Source organism: Melanerpes formicivorus, unplaced genomic scaffold (genome assembly GCF_026170545.1).
Source record: "Melanerpes formicivorus ecotype bairdi unplaced genomic scaffold, bMelFor1.0.p_v2 SCAF_24, whole genome shotgun sequence".
In the NCBI taxonomy this organism is placed as follows: Eukaryota; Metazoa; Chordata; class Aves; order Piciformes; family Picidae; genus Melanerpes; species Melanerpes formicivorus.
This window is the reverse complement of record NW_027142376.1, coordinates 5,355,133-5,378,771: the sequence shown is the minus strand read 5'-3', so window position 1 is coordinate 5,378,771 and position 23,639 is coordinate 5,355,133. Positions and strand designations below refer to the sequence as shown.

At 42.6% G+C, this 23,639-nt stretch overlaps 1 protein-coding gene across 20 annotated transcripts in view; it reads right to left on the bottom strand.

The window, feature by feature from the left end:
• The window catches only part of ARPP21 (cAMP regulated phosphoprotein 21), a 210,131-nt gene that overhangs the window by 89,864 nt on the left and 96,628 nt on the right, over nt 1–23,639 (bottom strand). For 10 of the 20 annotated variants that reach the window (XM_068152697.1, XM_068152695.1, XM_068152696.1 and 7 more), the window contains exons 2-11: nt 19,847–19,943; nt 16,646–16,814; nt 14,815–15,020; nt 14,333–14,374; nt 13,885–13,923; nt 12,902–12,991; nt 8,519–8,669; nt 7,242–7,320; nt 5,907–5,966; nt 4,847–4,987 (exon numbers count right to left, since the gene is read on the bottom strand). In XM_068152697.1, the coding sequence (XP_068008798.1) occupies nt 4,847–4,987; nt 5,907–5,966; nt 7,242–7,320; nt 8,519–8,669; nt 12,902–12,991; nt 13,885–13,923; nt 14,333–14,374; nt 14,815–14,982 (770 nt within the window). In that variant the 5' untranslated portion in view covers nt 14,983–15,020; nt 16,646–16,814; nt 19,847–19,943. Of the gene's footprint in view, nt 1–4,846; nt 4,988–5,906; nt 5,967–7,241; nt 7,321–8,518; nt 8,670–12,901; nt 12,992–13,884; nt 13,924–14,332; nt 14,375–14,814; nt 15,021–16,645; nt 16,815–16,897; nt 17,060–17,826; nt 17,910–18,566; nt 18,673–19,846; nt 19,944–23,639 lie in introns of those variants that run through there. The other 10 variants (XM_068152705.1, XM_068152703.1, XM_068152702.1 and 7 more) reach the window with 6 other exon arrangements.

The window sequence follows — 23,639 nt, the reverse complement described above, 5'->3', positions numbered from 1 at the left end:
ACATTTCCATACCAACAGAGTAGGAAGAAGGCTGAATGTTACAAGGATCATAGCTCCCGATGCTCTTGGATAAAAAACCAACAACTATTAGTCATAACTGAAGCTGTGAGTATTGGTATAAAGTTCATAATAGGTATGTTACACCCTCAGCATGTCGGAAAATGTCTAAACACAGCCACCTTCTCAATCCTGATGAGCCTTGCCACTCATGCTTATATAAAGCTGTACGGGAGTGCAGGTGTGGGCTATGGTACAGACATTCTTGTCACAGGGGTGATGATCTCAACTAAATGAAAACCCTTCTCATTTCCCAAGCACATCAAACACACCTCACCTACGTATCTCCACAGATAGCCCAATGAATGAATCTGATTGAACTGCTATGTGTAATCATATAAGCAGCTCTGCAAAAAGCTCTGAAGTACTTCCAGGGATTTGATAGGAATTATGAGGCATACACAGAACAGAAGGTGGCACACAGACTTTCTTTCTGGCTCCAATTTGGGAGGCCCTGTCCAACATATTGCCTCAATTCCAAACTTGTGTTTATATCATATTTCACTCTCTTAAGAGGCCTGTGCATTTCTGTGTCTCTTCAGAGGTGACAGGCAGACACGGATTGACCAACAAATACACATTGCAATGATGACACAAGAGCAGCTCCATCCTGAAAACAAAGCAGAGTTCCCATTTTTAAGTAGTATTTGAGCCCTCTGACTTTTTTTATAGTCAAAACAACAACAACAAAACCCCTCCCTCATTTTCTAATCAACCTCTCCCACGTCTGTTGCTGAGGGTAAGATTTCCAAAGCTGGGCAAGTTCATTAAGCAGGACTTTTAATGATAGAAGACCCAAGGAAATGCTATTTGGTTTTTGAAGTTATTCTCCTTTTTTAGCTTAGTCTTAACGGGGGAAAAAAAAGTAATATGGAAAGATACTTTGTTTTCCAAATCCACTATTCTGGAATGAGAGGCAGAGTGCAGAGACTTTATGAAGGTTAATAAACATTTGGGTAGTCGAGGTCATCTCTGTGATTTAAGATTTCATTCAAAAAGCTCCAAAATCATTATGACTTTTTCCTCCCCCCCAACATTCCAATGAAATGATTAAAAAAAAAAAAAAGGCACCTTCACTTCAGCTCCTCATCACAAACTCTCTTCAGAGGGCAAAACTGTCATTAGAGTCTGACTGTATTTCAAAAAACTTCACAGGGCCTTTGCAGAAGCTGCAGGATTGCAGTCCCAGGGAGATCCGAGTTGCTGTACATTTTTACTATCGTTTTCCACTCCCTGTAAAGCAGCATGGATGACCAGACAAGCTGAAGCTCTCCTTCCACCTGCAGCCTCTTCAACAGCACTTTCTCAAATTCCAAACCCCTGACAAGCAGGCACTTCATAGGCACAGGGACACAGCAGCAGATGTATGCCCTAAGATGGTCACCTGGTGAAAGAAATTAAATGCCCCCAGCCACTCCATTCCCAGCCTTGCCCCCAGTTTGACAGACCTTGCTCTGTACTGTGCTGACTCTACCGTAGCATCGTTACCAGATCCTTCCAACAGGCTCACAGGATACTAGGGGTTGGAAGGGACCTCTGAAGATCTTCCAGCCCAACCCCCCTGCTAGAGTAGGACCATAGAATTCAGCACAGGTCACACAGGAACACATCCAGACAGGGCTGGAAAGGCTCCAGAGAAGGAGACTCCATAACCTCTCTGGGCAGCATGCTCCAGTGCTCTGTGACCATCACAGAGCACTGTTGAGGTAGAACCTCCTGTGCTGTAGTTTCCATCCATTGCCCCTTGTCCTGTCACAGGGTGCAAACGAGCAGAGGCTGTCCCTTCCTTCCTGACACCCAGCCCTCAGATATTTCTATACCCCTTCCATCTCAGAGCCATCAATTCTTCTGACACTTGTGCCTCTAAGCACCCGTGGGCAGTGAGCATGGGAGCTCTCTGATAAACAGAATAAATGCAGCTCACTGCCTGGAGCCAGGAACAACTCACTGCCTGTGAATGCGAGCAGAGATGTGACACCAGCCCTTCCCTTGGCCAGAGGAATAAGCCCAAGGTGCTTATCTGAGCCCACACAGTGCCTCTGCAGCATCATACGCTCTTCCCAAACAAGCACACACACACCAGTCACAGCTAGTGCAGGATTTATGAGTTCTGGAGTATGCAAGAATGCTCTTCTCTCTGCACAGCACGCGGCTACAGTACTCTGGAAATCGTAAGCCATAAAGAGGTAACCTTGTCAAAATGCAAATCTTCAGAGTATCTGTGGGGCCCCCATAAAGCCACATAAAACCATCAAGGCTCAGGTTTACAGCACAACATAACCACATTCAAGAGCATCTCAGCTGCTTTCCAGATTCTCTGGTATTCTGGATATTGTTCAAGCAGTAATTAATAGAGTCAACACATTCCCAGTGTTTGGTGTTGATTCTGAACCATACCAAATTGCCTGCTCAGAGTACTGAAATGCAGGAGACACGAAATAACACTGGACGCTGTCTGATGTGGAACTTGCACCACGTTTGCTGCAGATAACAAAATCTCATCAGCCCTTATTCAAGCTGGATAATAACAATCTATTTTCTGTCACAGCCAGGGATACTTTAAAAACAAAACCAGAACCCAAACAACATGTCATCTCCTCCAGTTATGAAGAGAGCTACTTCTACAAAGCTTTATTTTACAGCAGCATCAGAATAATGCAAATAACACACTGGAAGCACCATGATGCAACATGAGCATCACATAATCCAGTTACCAGGCACCAAATCACTGCAGAAGTGAAACCATCTGCAGTTTGTGTGGTGCTGGCAAACCAGCTGTACTCACAGTCACACAGCAGGGCGAAGCTCTGTGTTTATTTCTGGGAGAACTATGCAGGAATGGTGTCAAAACCAATTTGTCTGGCTCTGTGCCTCCCCTCCACCTCACAAGACCACAGCTGAAAGGGTCATTGGATTTGTTTTACTCCTGCAACGTCCTGATTGCCCACAAGGATACCAGCTCATGTGGGGCCAGCAGCCTTGCTCATCCCCACCACAGGAGCAGCCACAGCTTCACCAGGGCACTTGTACAGAGCTCTGACTGTGGAAGACGACTTCAGTGTCCTCACTAGAGGCATAGGACAAGCACTTGCAACAGGGCTTCCAGCAGCACCTTTCTCTGTGTTGACAGCCACCCAGCCAAGCAAGGCATTCTCAGTTACTAATGTGGTATTATCACATTAGCAAGTCAACCAGGAGAAAGCAAGGCTGTGTGAAGAGATCTGTAGCAGTCGGGGCACTACAGAAATGACACAGATGTGAAGGAAAAGGGAGAAATGCAAAGAGAGAGGAATGCTTATAAAACATTCAAATACCATTGACTGTCTTTTTGTTCAAGAGCAGACTTAATTTCCACACACACACACCCCCATTTACGGCTCAGAAATGACCACTGGTTTGCTGCACACCCAGCTCTTGTTTGTTTCTTTAAATTCAGATCCAAACACAGCCCTTGCACAGGGGAAGATATTACCAGACCCTGAGGCTAAGCCTTAGCAGCCTGAGTGTTAGTTTTATTGAGCTGCTGTAATTCTCTTGACTTCTGACAATCAGAATGTTAGTGCACACTCTATTCAGGCCTTTAAAAACATCAGTGTCTAGGTGTTGGCTTGCAGGTGGCAGTGAATCTCAGGGGTAGCCTGAAAAGTACCAAAAATAAATCATCTGTGATCTTAAATTTCCTTCACACACAAGGAAGACTTTTAGGGCTCCGTGACATAAATACCAACGTGTGTGGCTCACGTTCTGATCTTGCAAAATGAGGTTGTCCTTCTGGCCTTCTCCAGGAGAACTAAAACCAAAACAGAACTCTCTGAAACTGCATCTACACGCACCACCTAACTACTGGATATGTAAATGAAACAAATGTTTTTATTTCTCCTACTAATTGAATATAGGAAGCACACAATTTTCAAATGGAGCTTTCCTGTTCCCATACCAGATACCAAAACCTCATTACCCAGCTGTAATTACTTCCTCTTCATGATGTAGTTTATAGGTAAAGAGGGAGAGGAAAGCTACAGTCCATGATGGTTAATACATGTGGCACTCATCAGAACAAGTGATGCCGATTAGGTAAGGACACAGGACTGGATCTCTGCTACACCAGCCAGAGAACTTCATACTGAGCTTTTGCTAGCTTCATACAAGTTCACAGAAGACAGCATAAAGCATAAAGGAAAGTTTAATCTGCCAGGAACTCTGCAATGCATTAGAACCATCAGAAGGAATTCATATCCCACAGAAATTCTGTAGTCAAACAATGAGATTTGAAGAGGAAACAAAGTGGAACTGGGAGGGCAGAAGTGAAGGAAAAGGGAACAAATGGCGGCAGGTGGTGGAGGGGAACCAAATCAGGTTGGGCAGAAAAACAACTCTTGAAGCAGGGACAGCCAGAACAAGGGAAGAGGCAATCTTTCAAATATACTTGGGTTATCTAGGAGACAGCTGTATGCTATCAGGGGACAGGTAAAGCAGCCAGCTCATTTCTGTGGCACAGTGGTGGCACTGGGAAGCCAGGGTAAGCCACATTCCAAGATATTGCCTTAAGTTTCTTGCAAGAGACAGATTTGGTCGATTTCTCCCTAGGTATCTTTACATCCTTCAATAACATCACACCGAGAGCCCTGTCTTCCTCCCCTCCCACCCTAGAAGCAATAAACAGCACTCACTCTGGCTACCAAAAAAACATTAAAAATTTAATTAAACAAAAGATATGCCACACAGTCATGCCCCAGACCAGGCTCTTGTGAAAAGGAGCAAGGGCAAACACAACAGTGGTGCTACTTACATCCTGGTATTGCTGGTCTTGTTGATAATTACAGATTTTCCAGTCTGATCCACGTTGTGATCCATGCCGAAGTAAGCTGCCACTCTGTGCACTAACATCCTCTGATATGACGACATCTGAGGGAACTTTTTATAGTGATTACTGGGGAAAAGTGAAAACAAATCACACTGATGATTGCACTTCCCTCCGAGCTGTAAGTGAACCAAAAGAGCAATGCATTTGCTACTGCAGTGGATGCATACCTAACTGGAAACCGCCCTTGTGCACTGATATATAAATGTTTGCTACAAGGAGGCAGAAGAGATACAGGAATTATTTTTAGAGTTTCTAATCAGCACATTTCCATGTGCTACTCAGGCACAAAAAAGCTCACACGTCAGGGTGTCTGTTGGGTAGAATTTGTCCCCAGACCCCGTGCAGACACTCATGCTTGCTGCACAATCAGCCCTGCAGATCTGCTGAGATGCTGGCAGCAGCTTCCTGCATTTCTCCTGCAGGTCAGATGCAGGGTGATGCTGGAAAGCTCCAGTTTGGCAAATACTCCTATTCTCCTCTCTTACTGACGAAAGGCATAATTTCTTCCTCTGCTGCTATTCTGATTATCTTTTTGGCTTTTGTTTGTTTGTTTGTTTTTAAAGCTGCAGAAACATTTTGATATCAAGAACATGTGGTAGCAAGAATCCTTCCACTCAATCTAAGTTTTATTTTCCAGCACATTAGAATAGCAGAGCACAGAGGGAAACTTGTCAGGTAGTGCATTTGATCATCCTGTGCACTAAAATCTGTAATGGTATTTTTGGACTGAAATGGGTGAATCAAATGCAATTATGAAGCAATAAATAGGAAAAGGTGGCTTTGATTTTGGGTTTTTGTGGTATTTTTTTTTCTTTTTGTCTTGTTTGGTTTTTTTTTTTCCATCTCTACTGTATTTTAAGCAGTACCACCATGTGCCAGGAAAATGAAAGGCTGATTTTGCAGCATGCCAGTGAGAGGTCCCTCAAACAGTTCCCATCGCTTCACACACGCCTGATTTAATAACCAAGTGTGGAATTGGACTTACTTGTTGTCACTAATAAAATCAATAATTTCCTGTTCCATTTTCAAGAGTATCATTCTATCCCTGTCAAAAAGAAACATAAAGATCTGTAGCATGAACTACCAAGAGACATTTGAGATGAAAAGCTGCACCTATCGACGTTTGTAAGGCAATTTTGCTAGCATTGTCAGCCAGCTTGATTCAAAACGAAAGGCGCTTTGCCCTGGCACATCTGAAGACAACCCCAGCCTGCTTTGCTGACACAAGGGACAAATTTAGCTCTTTCTTGAGCCCAGCTATATTCTGAGAGTGCCTCCAGCCACAGCAGGCTGTGATCAATGCATTGCATAGGAAGACTCTGACTGCTATGGATAGCTATGGTCTTTTTTTTCACTCCCGTTTTTTTTATGGAAGATGAGATTTGCAGCTAGCCCAGCTCCTTCACAAGAGAGCTGCTACCCACAGAAATTGTCCATGTTTTGTCTGAGACATATCTTCCACAACGCACTGATCTGCAGGCAAGAAGCCTGGGCACATCTAATCTGGTTAGAGAGTGCAATGCAGAACACCACCTTTGAACTACAGCTCCCAGGAGACAATGCCACAGCATTTCTCAGTCCAAATACATTGTTTTCAACTGGAAGGTCTCAGATATTGCTTTTCCTTCCCCAGATCTCCTGTTGAAAACATTCAAAAATTTCCCCAGCATGTTTCCACACACTCATTTATCTTTTTCTAAGCCTGACCGAGTCCAACACTGTTCTTTTGCACTTTCTCATTTTGAGCAGCTACACCAGTGGCTATGCAAGCTGCTAGGTGCCCAGTTATTCCTAGTTCACCCATAGCTGCTGAATGATGTGGTACCTATTGAATGGATTCAACTGAACATCAGTGTACAAAAATGCTCATTCCTTACACATTTAGAGGCAAATTTAATGATGAGATGAACTCATTGCTCCAAATGACAACTGCAAGAATTCCAAGAGCAGAAGCTGGCAGTGTGCATAGGGTTTTAATTGTGTACAGCACTGCCCAAAGAAAGCTACTTTATAATCCTATACAAATATCCACCTGTAATGGGTATAAGACATTACTGCTAATATCATATAGAGCTATATGCAAGAAGGTAAGGAAAGGACCAGACATGGCTGATAGTGAAATTAAATAATGGATGACTGGACAGAGGAGTAGAGGTTGATGAGTTTTCGTAACTTTTTGCCCAGTCAGCAGCCTACCTCCTTTACATTTTCCCTCACACCCACCTCCAGAAATAATAATAACACAATGTACAGTTACAGGAACTCAAAGGCCATCAGCTACAGTTTCAGGAGTGCCAGCTGTAATGCAGAAAATACATACCTGGGGTTATTCTTTAGTGTGTTAATGAGAAACTCATGCAAATCTATGCCTGTTGAGTCTGTATACTCTTGACTGCAATCTGTAAAAGAAAAACAAACACACACACCCCAATTCACTTATTTCATTTCCACCATTCCAATTAAGCTATGCTATGAATCAAAACCCATTTCCCAGTAACGATCTGAAAGCATATGCTCTGAAAGAAAGTGTTCATGTGGAGCTCAGCCAAGAAAGATCTATGCTCAGAAGCACTGGGTGGATGCTCACAGTCCCTGTGCACCGCTCTGCTGAGAATGTAGCACCAAAATCAGATACCCACAGAAGCTGCTGGCCATTTGAAAAGCAGGGGAAACTTTCAGTGCCCCTCAAGACCCTGCTAACTTCTTTCTTAGAACTACTAAATAATGTGATTTTTTTTAAATGAAAAAAAATCCCAAACCCCAACACAAAGCCCCCAGCTTTTATTCACCTCAGTCTGTCTCACTCGACAGCACTGCGCACATGGCAAATGAGGCATCGTGCCAATGGGAATTCTATTTGCATTAGCAAAATAAATCCCGTGATGCCTGGGAGTGGGTGGGTAATAGGGATGCGTGACAGCAAGCAGAACTCATTTTTCAGCACTGCTCTATCTCCTGACTCAAAAGTCCACCCAGATCCTCAAGCTGGCGTGAACTGTGAGAGCTCCATTGAAGCCAACTGACAATTCACACCAGCTGCGGATCCACTCCCAGGTAAGCAACCCTTATTTCTGAGAGATTATACTCTAACTTCATACCAGCTTAAAACAATGGCTTTTACATAGCAAATTCAGGCACAAGACTTTTTCTGAAGTCTTAGGAGGCGATGGTAATAGATTGCAATGCAGGTTAAAAGTCATGAATGGGCTCCCTTACAGCACTTAACGCAAAACTCTCCAAGAGAGAAGAACAAGCAGGAAGAGGATTGCTCTCCACTGCTTACATTGCACAAGTGACATGCCAATATTATCATTAGTGGAGCAAACAAGTGATTAGAGTCTTAGACTTACTATATAATCACACATACATTTACATACAGATATGTTTATAGCAACACAGTTCAGGATTTGCTTTAAAGAAAATTAATGGCCTCTGTTTGGAAGGCTGCAAAACCACTTTCATCCATATACACATTTCAGGTTCTGCACACTGGTGAACACTGCTACTGTGTATTTACACCCAAAGAAATGAATGGTTAGAAAAACACACAGTCCTTTTTAACAGCAATTAAAGCAATTTAAATATTCTTAAAGTCACCTTTTGACAACATTCTGATCTTGTTTTTTTCACTGTTTTTATCTTTTTCTTTATTTTTATCCTTCTCTTTTTCTTTCTCGGAGTCATCTTTACTACATTTATCTTCTTCTTGCAAGCTAGGAAAACTTGAAAGCTGTAGCTGGATTGATTCCTGTTGGGGGGGGGAAAAAAAGAACAGGGAAAAAAAAAAAGAAAGATAAATTTAGGGCCAGATTTAGGGAGCTTCCCATGGCTTCCAACCTGCAGAGATTTGTGTTAAAATGTGTGTAGCTAGAAAAGCTGAAGCCAGATACATTTCTTTCCTATTTGAAAATGGTTTTGGTTTTGGTTTTTTTGTCCTCTTCTCCCCAGGAGAATAAGGGACATCTTAGAGGCCAAATTGTAGTGGTAAGTGTATTTCTTCCCTAATAGTTGAATGCTATAAACTCTTAGTCTACATATATTAAAGGGACCAGATTATTCTATTCTTCAGTAACTCTCACTTAAGACTGTATAGAATAGTAAAATATATTTTCTATGGGCTTTAAGTAATTTTTCAGCTTAACTAATAATACACCTGGTAAATGATGATGAATGGGCCCACATCTCAAAACCAGACTTCCTTCCCCGCACTAGAAAATCCTGAAGGCTCATCTGAACTGTTCTGGAGATCTTAATGCAGCATCAGCCCAACGAAACTTTCACGCTCTGAGAGCAGAAAAGTGTCAGCTAATGATGAACTCAACTGTGTACGAGAGGGCTTACTAACTTCTCAGCTACTTGGTGTTTAAAGGCATGTGCAAACACGCCTCTAGCCAAGGGGGTGAAACACACACTACAGTTGTCAAGAAAGTTGTGGTAAGTGAACTTCTCCAAGTCATCACAAGTTTTACCCTTGAAAATTCTGAGGCTCTAAGTTTCTTTTAAAAACATTCTTCAGCTTCAAAAACTGAATTCAAGCTGCTTTGCACCTTCTGCATCTTTGCATCTTCTCTCCCACTTACAACATCACCTTACGTTGGCTTTGTTTTACCAGAACGCTAATTGGGTTTATTTTGATGTTACCAAGGCATAATTTATCAAGAACTACCAATCTGGTTGAACAAAACTGAAGGACTTCTTTTGTGCCTATATTCTTTGGAGGAAAAACAAAAAAAAATGGCCAAAGTGATATTAATATTTTTAAGTAGTGTACATCGAATTAAGCTGTCACAGAACTCCCTGCTAATGCAGTTTTATTTAACAGAAGAGAGTCCTGCAAGCCTGATAATTTTTTTGGCATTGTGGTAATGAAAACCAAACTCACCAGTACTGGAGAAACATGAAAGTAAATTCCTTTCCTCCATAGCTTTTCAAATGATACTAGCATACAAAAAAAAAAAAAAAAAAAAAAAGAGATCAATACAAAACTTTACAGGGCTGGTGTTTGTTTGTTTGTTTGTTTGTTTGTTTTTTAAAGCAACAAGACCATTAGGAACTCAAAAGATGCTTTCAGTTATTGGTAGGAATTGTAGGGGTTTGCCTTGTTTTTTATTTTGAAGAACTGCAAATTAGCCACCATGACACGTGTAAGACAAGATCCTAACAGAACAAGATACCAGCATCAACATGCCACAGTAGGACAGAACTTGGGAATTTCTCTCCTCAATCATTATTTGCTTTCGGTGAAGTTTGAGCGTGGCACAAAAGACTTGAGATGAGAAGCACTGTAAAAGAGAAACAAAGCCCTACAGCCAAAACTTAACCTGACCTGCCATCCTTAACCCCTGTTTCTGGTAGTTTTGGCTGACAACGTTAGGCAAAAGCTGAGCATAAATGGGGAAGGAGTGGGCACTCTTGGTCATTTGAGGTCAGGACGCACAGAAAAGTGTTTTCTAACCTCCTGGGTTGTACTCAGAGGACTAACATATAGCAATTCAATTTCTCATTGAAACAACAAACTTTGGATCAAGGGCTGCCAAAAGAACCCAAAAGGTAACTCTGATTCCTTGCACTGCCTGGAGCAGAGTGACAGTGCCATTGGCTTTTCAAACCAGGAGAAAAATGTAACTGGCCATGCTGTTCCCAGGATGTTAATCCTAACCTTCACAGTGGTCGTTAAACTGCACTCATGAGAGTTAAAAAATGACAGACTTTACACATGAGCACACATATGGACATACAGTAGATAGATGTCTTACATGGAACAGAATACCTCTGTATTTGCACTGGAAGAAACACACACGGCTGTAGGAGTCGTGAAAGCAAGCTGCTGTGTATTTTCTTAGATTTTTATTGATTTTTTTTTCAATAATAAAATACAGTGTTAATAAATACATTGATACAAGGTTAAGTATAAGTGAACAACAAAATGAATGTTCAAATTGCAGTAATACACTTCTCGGTCAACAGGATCACATTAAAGGCAACATTCCTTTTAAGTAAGGACATAGTGAACCATCAGGTAAGCGCTTCAAGATCAAGTAATACAGGTAAACAAGTTGGTTTGTTTTTTTCCCTGTACAGGAAAATGAAGGCAAGTGTTCAAATATAAATACAAACATCAAGTCTGCAGTACAATCCATACTCAGTAGTTCTGGCAATGTACCGTACATTCTCTGGTAACTAAGTCCCTGTGCTTTGTAAACCATGAGGAGAAAACAATCATTAAAAAAAAAGAAGAGGTAAAAAAAGATAGAAATTCCAAACTGAAAATAAGGGTGGGTTTGGTCTGGGGTTTTTTTCCCCCCTCAAAAGTGAAAGCAAAGTAATTTTGTTGGCTCAAAGCTTGCTGTATTCTTCAGCCAGTCCAAGGAGGAGCCTGCAGGTCCAGCTTTCATGGCAAAGCTGAGACACGTTCGTTAACAAAAGGCCAGGGAGAGCAGAAGTGCAATTCCTATCTAAGTAATTACACCAAGGCAGCTGCATCTTTAGGAAATAAATGCTGGGGTCCAGGGAGGCATTTTATTTCCTATAGATGTTTTGATATGGTAAAAAAAAAATTATTTGGGACAACTGGTCAGAGCCAGGTAAGACCAGATGCTGTGTCTCAGAGGGACCCCTCCTCTACCTGGTGTCGCAGTGCAATCCAGACAGGGATTTTGCCTCAAAACCTGCCAGTCTGATGTTTAATACAGGTCCTTTGCAGTACATTATAAACTACCATGCAATGCTTAATACAGTCTCTGTATATCAATCTCCTTTTCATTCTCCATTAAACAATAGGAAATACAAATGAAAGCAGAAGAGAAGCCACGCATCTGGAGTACTGCGAGTGAAACAGAAAGCATCTACCTACAACAGAACAACTGATAACATAACCTGCCCATCTACTGCAGAAGCAGCTTTGTAGAGCAGTAGGAAATGTAAACCCTCTCCTGCTAAACAACCTGGGTTTTGGTCTCTCAAAAACAAACAAACAAACAAACAAATTAAAATAAATAAAAAAAAACCAATAAAATAAAACCCTCTCCATTCTTAGGAGCTAAGAGGAGAGCTGAACTAGTTTCACTTCAAGTCACCAGAGGAAATGTTAGAAAGTACACTTCGATGTGATTTGTTCTTGTGCTAAGCTCAGAAGAAGTCACATATTCAAGCTCTCTCGATGGCTGATCTCATCTGAGCACAAACATCTTGTCAGTTATAGGCAGTACTAGTGATCTCTTGGGCTTGGATTTTTTTAAGCCATGTTCTTACCAGGCAAGCAAAGAAGAGCAGCATTTGAGGTCTTTGTTTTTGCTTTTTGGGATATTTTTTTGGAAGGGAAGTCTACAAAGACTGCCACCAGTGTAACTGTCTGAGGGGAGGGGTGCAGTGGACAGAACTCAACCAGCTGCTGGGAATACAACACTACCAGCACAGATAAACTCAACTACGTGGTTTTTGATACCAGAATATCTACACCAAAGATTCATAAAAATGAATGTCACTCAGGAGGAGGCATCCTTGGCCCTACCAAGGTGTTTTAGAGAGCACTTGTGACTTGGGAGTTTTATGTGAAAGGGGACATTGAACTGGAGTCTCAGAGGAACCAGAAACCAGAGCATACTCCTAACTGTGTCTGGTGCAGCCTTGAAAGAGCTCACCTTAGAAAAACAAAATGTTAATATTCTTTTTGATTGTTACTATTTGTCTCTTTTTTTTTTTTTAATTTTAAAATCTGAATTCTTTTGAATTCTTTTCCATTTGCTGAATTTTTCAGGGGGTCTGGAAAAAAAAGCAAACAATAACCCTGTGATATAGTATAAAAGTAGTATTTCAAAAATCAAGTTCACGCTAAACCAGATAACTTCATAAAATGTGTTCACTGTTGGATGTAATTTTTCCCCCAAGACAGACATTGTTATGTGCCCAATTAAGTAACATAATCATGCAACTGAACATGGAGGTCAACCATGCAGCTAACAGCAATGATTGCAAGTGTACCTGATTATCATGGAGATTTTCTGCTCCCGGGCGAGGGGAGGACTCTTCACACACAGCAAGGCTCCGGACAAGTTTTCCTTTAGCTCCTGACTGAATAAAAGAGAGAGAAAACGCCACAGAGAACACTACTGCTGACCCCAAGTCACATCAGCTGTTCCTAAATACCCCAAATAACTACTACCCACACAGCCAGCAAAATTTTATCTGCCTTCAGTGTGGGTTCTAAGCAACAAGCCACTTGCCACACAAGGCAGGTGGTAGGTTTCTTCCCCCCCACACCCCGCTTGCCATTTACTCATCTCTGCTATGTTTCACTCATTTCCACCAAAAATCATGATGGCAAAGAATAAATAACCCAGTTCTGAAGGTAATTTACCAGAAAAGTTCCTTATGTCATTTAGTTTGGGGCTGGGTCTCCCCCCCCCCCCCCAATAGAATTATATCCAAGGAACACAGACAATAAAACGTGTAAGTTTTATGGATCTGCACATGGAAAACAGAAAGGTTTGGGGCTTTTTTGTTGCTCCTAGAATCTCCTTCCCCCCACACTCAGGGACCTAGTTGGTCTCTGCTGCTTCATGTCAAGATTAGGCTGTTAAAACAGAATTCCAACAGAAAGGTTAATTACTAAAGCAAAAGGAAGCAGCTCTTTCCATCCCCAGTGGCACGCAGAACCACAAGGTCTAACACAAGCACACAGTGAGCTCCACAAGGTCTAACACAAGCACACAGTGAGCTCAGCTGCATAGAAATATGATGGATAAATAAAGGGAAGCCTGACACATTTTATTATCTAGAGAAGTGCTCTGCCTTTGTGCAACAAGATTATGGGGTAAGAGAGAGGGGAAAAAGCCAACCAAACAGAAGAGCAACAAAACCCACTTCAAGCGGCACACAGGTAATGAAAGGCCATCACTTCAGTTGCAGTCAGACGTTTCCTATCCTACCATGACATGCAATTCCAAACAGAGATGGCCTCTTACCTTGGATCTCTTTTTCTGGTTTGAGTTTCCACCTCGTTTCTGGGTACAGCAAAAGAGAGCAGCAGTTATCACTTCAGCATGACAGAAGCATAAAGCATCAATAAAGAGACTAGATCACTCCTTAATGATACTCTTTTAATTAGCTGCTGACTGCAAAAACAACTTCCCCAAGCCCAGACTGGAAAGCTTGGAAAACCAAGAATCATTTCTGCTCACTCTGTTCATCTTAAGAACAGGTATAAACAAGAGAAAAAACCAAACAACCCACACTGCACAGTGTTCTGTAGCTTTGCATATAATAAAAATGTAAGAAAAGGCATACTTAAGTAAATGCTCCCCCTCTCCAAACTCCTCTCAAACTGCAGTCTCTCCCTTTATTCCTATATTTGATTGAGCAAAAAGGATTAAAACCCCCTCCTCATTCGATGAAGTCTTCTCAGCAAATTACCTTCTTAGGCTTTGCATAACAACTTTTTGTTGCCAGTAACACCTACAAACCAAACCATACATTAAGTAATTATTCATTAGCATTACCTGCGAATTCATGAGATCAAGGTAGTTTTCTACATCCCCCCCAAGAGGGGGGAAAACGAACAGTCAAATATTTCAGCAAACTTTTAACACAGATGTCTAGAAATTAAATTCTCAGAAAATTACATGGACAGCCTAAAGAGCTTGAAGAGTATAACAAATGACAGCATTTATTTTATAGGGTGATAAAAGGATTAAAAAGAAAAGAAAGACAAACCAAACCAAAACCAAACAACGAACAAAGTAAAACAAACAAACAAAAACCCAACCAAACAAAAAGAAGCCTCAAAATTGTGAGGAAAAAAATAAGCAGAGTAGGCAATGAAAGAGAGACAGAAATGGAAAGGGCAGTGGCAGCACACTGATATTGCATGTGCCTGTCCACTATTCCTGTCTTACCTGCAGCTCTGTCTTGGCATCGCTCAGCTTCTCCTCCTTCTCCTCCACTTCTGAGCTTTCAGATTTATTAAGGATACAGTGGTCAGGGTCCACGTCAGAGATGGCAGTCTCCTGCTCATTCACAGCTTCCTCTGCTGTCTCCTGGTTCAGTTTACCTTGCTCAGACATTCTTCCAGACAGAAATTAAAACAACAAGATTTGGTGACCTGAAAGGTCAAGATACCACGACAAACACACACACACAAAAAGACACTGGGGGTGAATTATTATTTTTGGTTATTTATTTAAATTTCCAAGTAAGTAATTTCATTTCCTTTGACAAACAACCCAAAGCATGCAGCTCAGGACTGGAAAGCAACATACAGTCAGCTGGAGAGGTGTACTGAATTGACAATGATGGATAACAGAAGTATTGGGTTAGGTTAAAGAAACAGCCCTGGTGGTGAGCAGATTTAAGGTAAGGTGCTCTGACTCCCCAGACCAGCCCTGGAACCGTCAAGGGACAATGAGGGATACTCTGCTACAGAGCTCAGCAGCACCAAGCAAGAACATTTGGACAATGCAAGTCTCTGGCATTTCTGGCACCTCCTCTAGATTTTTTTCCTTCCCCACCCCCCCAGATAAAAAGAATACCCAAACAAACAGAAATAAAAGCCATGCCTGAGCACCAGCACTGTTTCTAGCACTCAGCCTTGGCTGCTGTACATAGCAGAAGCCCATGGTGCTCACTACCAGTTAAAAAAAAATTATATTGAATCACCTCTTCAAATATATAAATATGAAAACTAAATTGGCAATAAAGCTTCCTGGGTCAGCATAATCAGGCATCAAACTGACACTACCATTATTAAAACCCTAAGCCTCTTCCCAAACCCCACATCACTCTCCAGCACTATGAAAATCCTCCAGGAAGCCCTTGGCAGGTATTTCTAATGAAGATATCTTAACTGAGCTGCATTTACTCTCAGCTCACAATAGGTTGTTGTACAGAAGCTTTAAAGGCTTTTCAAAGTTAAAGCCCTATGATTATTTTCTCCTTCTTTCTCTGTCTCTCCCCTCTGCCCCACCCCATCTCCCTCCTGATGCCTCCCCCACTGATCAACTGTCAGATGAGTCTCATGAATAATTTAACTTTTCTTTGCCCATCCATTTGGCCTAAGAAGGATCTTCAGGAAAAAACAAGTGCAGCTGAGAAAGGGAGAAGAGGGCTCTTTTGCAATAGCCTCACCACCTCTCAGCAAGGAAACAGTGGCTTTGCCACACTTCTGGTTTACAGCTTGACATTAACACTCTGGTATCACTTATCTTCAAACTCTGTAAGCTACTCTTCTAAAGTGGAAAATAACAAAAAAGAAGACATTCTCAGTTTACAAAACTTACTCCTTTCAATTTTTACTTTTGTTTTGAAACTGTAAGCAAACAAAAGCATAAAACCTTTCCTACATAATCTTCATCTTTGAGGAGGACTGGAGCATTTCCCATGGTTCATAAACTAACTGGAACCTGAAGCTCAACTCTCAGCTCACACTAAGCCAAATCAAGCTTTGACTTCTTCTCCTTCCTCACACCCCGCTGCCCAAGAAGTGCCACAGATTGGCTACTCTGCACTTCCAGCCAAAGCTTCAATCGCTGTGCTAAGAATCCAAAACATGATGACTGGCAAGACCTGGGACTGGTCTTCACTGGTTAAGGATCTTCCTCAAGAGAAGCACACACATGCACAAAGCTCTTCATGGACGTGTCACCCCACAACTCCTCTGCACCCTCACACGGCGCCGACAGCAACATTTACACCCTGGGTTGATTCAGCCGCACCAAGGAAGCCGTTTACCTGGAAAACTGCTATAATTCCCACCGCCCTTCTGCTGGCTTCTGTTGGTTTTCGCTGGTAAAGTCCACACAAATGGTCAATGACAACAGGAGTCCCATGTCCCCATTAACAGTTCAGAGTGCCAATCTCCATGCTGGTCCTTCAGAGAGTTTGATGGATCATGGTCAACCTGGAAAAAGATGAGAAGTAAGTGACAATGACAACGAACGCGGTACAAGGTAAAGATGCAAGAGACAGGACCAGGTTTCTAACATCAATGACCAGCTTCGTGCAAATCACTTTCACAGCTTGATCCAGCTCCACCTGTCTCAAAACTGCCTGCTTCTTCTCTAATGAAGGCTAGAGCCGGCTGTTCAAGTCATAACAGCTCCTACGCAAGCAGCTAAAATTAACAATTGCATTATGCATTACAGATTACTCATTTCAATTCTAACCTTTTTTAGTGAATTCCAGCACTTTTCATTAAAAAAAGCATATATACATATTTATATGTAAGCTCATCTGTTTGCTTCAACAGAAATCAAGGAGGGGTATGAAGAAAAAGGACTTGCCTGCTTTTTACCTATGGGTTCTGCTCCTATTAAAATGTCAGCAGTCAAGCACCATTGACAAAGAAGCCTGGTGGGTGAACAGCTTTGCCAGGGGAGTGAACTGAGACCTTCCTTTAATGAGCCAAACAAAAGTTAAAATGGTCAAAAATGGGAAGAGGAGAAGGAAGAAATCCTATTCCCCAACCAGAAAAACTTGCTTTTGTGGCACTGTGTGAGGAGGAGGAAAAAGGAGATCTCTAAGTTATGATTCAGAAACCAAACCTGAAGAAAAACTTGCATCTGCAATGCAATTTATGCTGCTCATCAGGACCGTGCTTGCCAGCTGAACAGCTGATCTGACAGAAAAGGAGCATTTTGGGCAGAGATGGACCGATTTACAGGCTGTGGCTGTGTGCTGAACTGCCTTGACACAACAGGCAGCTCTTCCCAAGGCTTGCATATTAATCACAGCTCCAGGCATTAATGCAAATACAACCAGCAAAGAGGAGGAAACATCTATCAGTGAGCTTGGTGGGGGGGAGAACCACACCAAAACCAAAAGTCATCTCACTCTAATATTAGACTCCTTGTTTCTGAGGTACATTCTAAGCTGTGCATGGTTTCAGTGTGTGACAGTGCCCTGGAACTCACCACATCAAGAGAGTTGAGTTTCATGTGCCTGAAATGGAATTTAGCCTTTCACAAAACTCAAATCCTGCTCTCCTGGGGGGGCTCAGGCACAGAAGGGAGACCAACAGGCAACTATAGGCTACCACTTTCACCCTGCAAGTTTACATACATAAATTAGATTTCTTTTCCCCAACCCCCTTAATAACTTGTACAGAGTCATACAAAATAAGTCTTCCCATTTGTGCTGTTTGGTTGGTTGGTTGGTTTGGGGTTATTTGCTATTTCTCAGAGTTTCTGACCACATTGGCAAACATACTTACAGGGTCATGGAGGGAGCAGAGGAAGAATATAGAAAACTACACCTAAGTACCCGAGTACATACAAATATATTTCATGGAGTCAAAACTAACAGGGAAAACAGGGACTGAAAACCTTTTCCTTATAACCATCTCCCATTATTACCTTTCCCTCACACTCCTGAAAGAGAGGGAAAAACTGAAAAATTCCACAAAACCAACCACCAGTCAAAAGAAGCCCAAGCAAACTGACTGTGTTACAGGTTCACTCAGAGAACAACTGGCCAGGGCATAGACCATCACAATCAAACCCCTCCAAAACTAACTGAGAAACAGGCATCTATACCAGAACCAGGACACACAAACACTATTTCAGGATTCTTCAGTGTTGCCATGTGTTAGTAATTAAGCATTCAAAAGACAAACAAGCAGAGTAAACCAAACAAAACCAGACAACAAACTGACCAAACAAAGGGTATCATATCCAGCAAGTGAAGAGATCTGCCAAGACTCCAACAAACATCATTTCTGGTCTTGTGCCACAGATGCTCAGCATAATCTTCATGAGCTGAGTTCCACACACTGTTAGATTTAAGATCTCTGATGTCAACATCATTGGCAGCGCACAAGAAGAGCACAGAATCCTGGATTAAAACAACTCCCTATAGGTATCCCCGAGGAAAATACAAGCAAGTGGAAACTCAGTTTAGACTGTGCAGCTACCATTTTTCAACCCTGCAATGACAATGTTTCCTAGAATGATTTTTAAAAGTAAATTCTTCATAATTACCTTCTGGGGGAAGGGAAAAAAAATAAAGAGAAGGGAAAGTGAGACAGGGAGCTGTCACATATAGCAGACACCATCAAGCTCTTCCCCTTCCCTCTATATAAATTTCCTCCTTCTCCTCCTCCCTTCCATCATTAGGCAATTCACAAGCAATGACTAACCATTTACATACTATCATACGTAAAACACTCTTCAGGTTGTTTGGGTGGTCTTTCAAAAGGAGACTCAGGTTTCTAAAAAATACTTCAGGAAGAGTATAAATAGCCAGAAGGGATCAGTCAGAAAATAGCCCTCAGGAGTGAGATGCTTGGATGGGAAGTACGTCTCAATTTCTTGCGTGTCTCCAGGATATGAGGTCGGTTCAGTGATGAATGCACTTCTTACTATTGTCACTCCTGCAGTGACAGCACTGCTATGGGAAAACATACTTGATTATGCTCTTCCTTGCACACCAACAGAAAATGTCAGCGTTGATTTGACTGTCAAAACCTTCAGTGCCTGAGTGACGCAAGAGACCGAACAAGCGCACTTCTGTTTTTGGTCCTCAGGTAGAAAGCGCAAAGCTCGTTGCTAGGCAGAACCCACCCTCCAGTGCAAGAAAGCAACATTTCACAGGGCTCTTGGCATCTTAGAAGCAAATCTAAAGGAGCTTGTGGCAAAACTTCAGCCTCTAACTCCTTAAAGTACCTTGAGCATCTCACATGGCAAGGCAACAGGAAGTGCAGGTGCCCACCAGGCCATTTGCAGAACCACTTTGGTGGAAATATGTTTGTACAGAGTTCATAAGCACCAGCTGAGCAGCACACACTGTGGGATGCAAATGCTGGGCTTTGTTTATAAGCTGCTCTCCTTATTGTCAGGATTTGCACTTTAGATGCTGAGGATAATACCGAGCTTGAGTAGCTACTGCCAGAGCTGGAAGAGAAAGGGATGGAAGAAGGCGTGTATGGTCACATACCTTCCTACAACACATACCACGCAGATTCCAAGAACAGTCTGTGGGAAGGAACACTTCATTTAATGCAAGAGTTTAAAATCTATCCCCAGGAGAGCAGCTGTCAAAAAAGCACAGAACAGGAAAATGAGAAAAGACATCAGAAAGGCCTTCTCAGTGCACTTCTGATAGCTGACCATCAACTGAAATTAAACAGAGAGACATCTGACAAAACCCTAAGAGCCCACCACAGGAGAGTAAGCCCTTTCTGTATTGTGCATCAGGAAATGTGCTAATGGTCTCAAAAGCACTACATGCTGGAGCAGGAACTATGAGATCCTTATGCTTCCAGTACCAACATATCCTCCCTCAGAGGAGGAGATCAGCAGGCTTTAAGGCCAAACATCATGCTCTTAAGCAAGAGCCGGCAGCAGCAGGAGGCAGGACTGATCCCTGCCAGAGTGAAACCCAAGGGGTTTTCCTCCAAATAAAGCTGCTAAGCATAATAATAAAATCATTTGAGCCTGAACAGCTCCTGTAACTGCAAACTGGGTGATGTTGGTGTTGCCCACACATCAGGAACCTTCCCATCCTAACACTCGAATGGGTGGCTCGCAAGTATGAGCCCCTGAGCTGGAAGCTGTGATGTCAGTCATCATTTCAGGCAAGCAATATACACCTCATCCATGCAGATAAAGATAGCTTTGACTCATTACTGCCAACTCAAATTCCTGCAAACCACTGGAAAGGGGCTATGGCATAATCTCAAGATTATCAGTACACACAGCCCTCAGTGTTGCTAAACTCGCATGGGAGAAAGCATAAATCTGCTGTTATTTGACATTTCATTAAATATTCCAGTTGCTGCCATCAAGCAAATCTATGAAAAATCTCAGGTGTCACACTGAAAACACTTTGTGGTGGCTTCTAAGGAAACCTTCAGGATACAAACCCTGTTGTTAAAATACAGACCAAACAAATGAAAAAAAAAAGTCAAACAAACCCCATCAACCAAACAACCCCCCCCAAACAATCACAACACCAACCCCCAAATAAACAAAAAGGGAGTTTTAGTCTGAAGACACTACTACTCAGTTGTCAGTCCTGGTTTTCAGACAAGCAGTTCTGTGAGCTCCTCCTGCCTGCTCTCTCCCAATCCCCACAGAAACATGTGTGCACTTGGAAGCCAAGTTTGCTGCTCTTTGTTACCATTACAGCTTAATAATCCATGCCAGCTCTCACACCAAAGTGTTTCAGTAAACAAAAACCTGGAAATAAAGTAAGAATTAAGGCAGTGAAATACATGGCATCCTACAGCTTCCCTGGCTGTTCAAAGACTGAAGATTAAACTTTAAAAAACCAAGGGCAGAAGCCTTATTTATTTTGCCCTTCCTCTTGCCTTCACTTTGTGCCCTCTGCATTATCACCATAAAAGACAGATACAGCAATTGCTTAAATTTTCTACTCAAACCTTTGCAGGTAGAGAGTTATTTAGACTCATTTATTGTTGGCACTTTAATAGAGACTGTCAGCAGACTCATTCCCTCCCCTCCTCCCCCCAAGGAATTATAGAAATATGAGCATCTGTGTACAAGCAACAGTGCAGAGGCCACCGACCCACCTCAAACAGGCCAGCAAACAACAGAGTGAAATATATTGGATCAGATATCAGAACCTAAGCAGCAACCTGAGGGCTACCAGGATGATGATGGGGCTGGAGCACTGCCCTATGGGGAGAGGCTGAGAGCCCTGGGGATGTTTAGCCTGGAGAAGACTGAGAGGGGATCTAATAAATGTTTATAAATATCTGAGGGCTGGGTGTCAAGAGGGAGGGGACAGGCTCTGCTCACTTGCACCCTGAGATAGGACCAGGAGCAATGGACGTAAGCTGCAGCACAGGAGGTTCCAGCTCAACACGAGGAGGAACTTCTTCACTGTGAGGGTCACAGAGCACTGGAGCAGGCTGCCTAGAGAGGTTGTGGAGTCTCCCTCTCTGGAGACTTTCAAGACCCATCTGGATGTGTTGCTGTGTGACCTGTGCTGGATTCTCTGGTCCTGCTCTGGCAGGGGGGTTGGACTCCATGATCACCTGGGGTCCTTTCCAACCCCTAATATCCTGTGTGAACCAGGTGTCTTTTAAAGGTGACCAGAGGGGCAGCTTCCCAGCTGAAGCCTCTATCTTGGAACAGGTCTGGCTTTCCTCCCAGCCTGCAGGTGAAACTCATATTTCCCTGTTACAGCAGAGATGAAAACAGAATCACAACAAACCCAAACCAAACAAACAACTGCCCACCACCAACCCATAAACAAAGCAGGGGTTTGTGGTTTACACCTGGTTCCATTTTTTTCCCCCTTGTTTCAAAGGGATCCTCTTTTTCCTAACAGATTGTCACTGATATTTTCCCACTTTAATCCTCTGTCACAAGGCCTCATGTCAGTGTCATCTTCTTCCACCAAGCAATAATGATGGTGTTCCCTCTAGCTCATGACATTTCTGCAAAGCTAGAAGGTTTACCCAGAACAATAAATAAAGATGGCCTCCAGGGAGAGCCTGCTATTGTTTTAGTACTTAGGGAAAGGGAAAAATGACCATCACAATGACCATCTAAAGTCTTCCAGGATCATCACAAAAAGGCTTTGAGTGATCTGGCCAATAAATGCCAATCACATAAGTTTACTAGGAACCAAGTAACACCTAAACTTTTAACAAGCTAATCAGACATACATATCAGCAACCTTGGAATGTGTTGTTTGCTTTAGCCCAGCCTTCAGCACCACCTCGTGCATTTCAAACACATCTGCCAAATTGAATCTCATTCCCACACAGAAGCCTGACAAATTTCCCTAAAATCAAAGTCATGAAACTAGTCCCTCTTAGGTAATGGAACGCAGCACAAGCCCCATGACTCCCAACACAAAGGCACAGCAGCTCCTAACCATCCTTTCAATGCAGACAAGTTTCCTTATAATAGCCAAAAGTCCAACAATGCTGTAAGGAGAACAACAGCCACCCTTGGCAAACCTACAGTTCACAGGGAAAGGGAGACTGAAATTCATCTGTCCAGCTGAGGGAATCCTCTCTCGAACATGTGAATCACCTGGTGATCCCGATGGTCCCATGAAGAAATGAGAAGTGTCTCAACAGACAGAAAGCCATCCTGAGTGACCCACCTGATGTGTCAGTGCTGCCCATCCAAAGGGCAGCTGCCCAAGGTAGGTGGTGGACAGTGGGCAAAGAGGGATGGAGACTTCTTGGCATCAACCCCTGCAAGCACACTGGGAAGACCCCTGGAAGCCAGGTATGCAGTTGTAATATGGGCTGGGTGGAGCTACCATGAATGAACCAGGAACAGAATAAAACCCCTGGGTTATGCCAGCTTAGTGCAGGTGGAACATCACCAGGGACATCTCAAGATTCAGGCAGCAGCCCAGGACATCTCTCCCCCAACAAAGAAGGACCATGGGGTGGTAATTATCTCTCCTGCTCTCTCTTCCTCTATTCTCTCTCCCTTTTCCTTCTTTCTCTGTTTTGTTTACTCCATTCTCTCTCTCTCTCTTTAATAAACAGTCTTGCCTTGATTCATAACCTCATTTGTGCCTTAACTGCATGGGAATGTTCAAAAGAACCACATCTCCCTCCCAACCTCCAGACCAAGACACCAGCTAGTCAAGTCTCTTTCCGTATCTGTATCACAAAGTCCTCTTTAGAGACTCATAGACTGATTCTGGAGATCAGAGAGGGTCTAGGAAAGATACTGTAGTAATGTTACTAGAGGGACCTTCGAGAACCTCACTGCCTCATCAGGACACTTTCTCC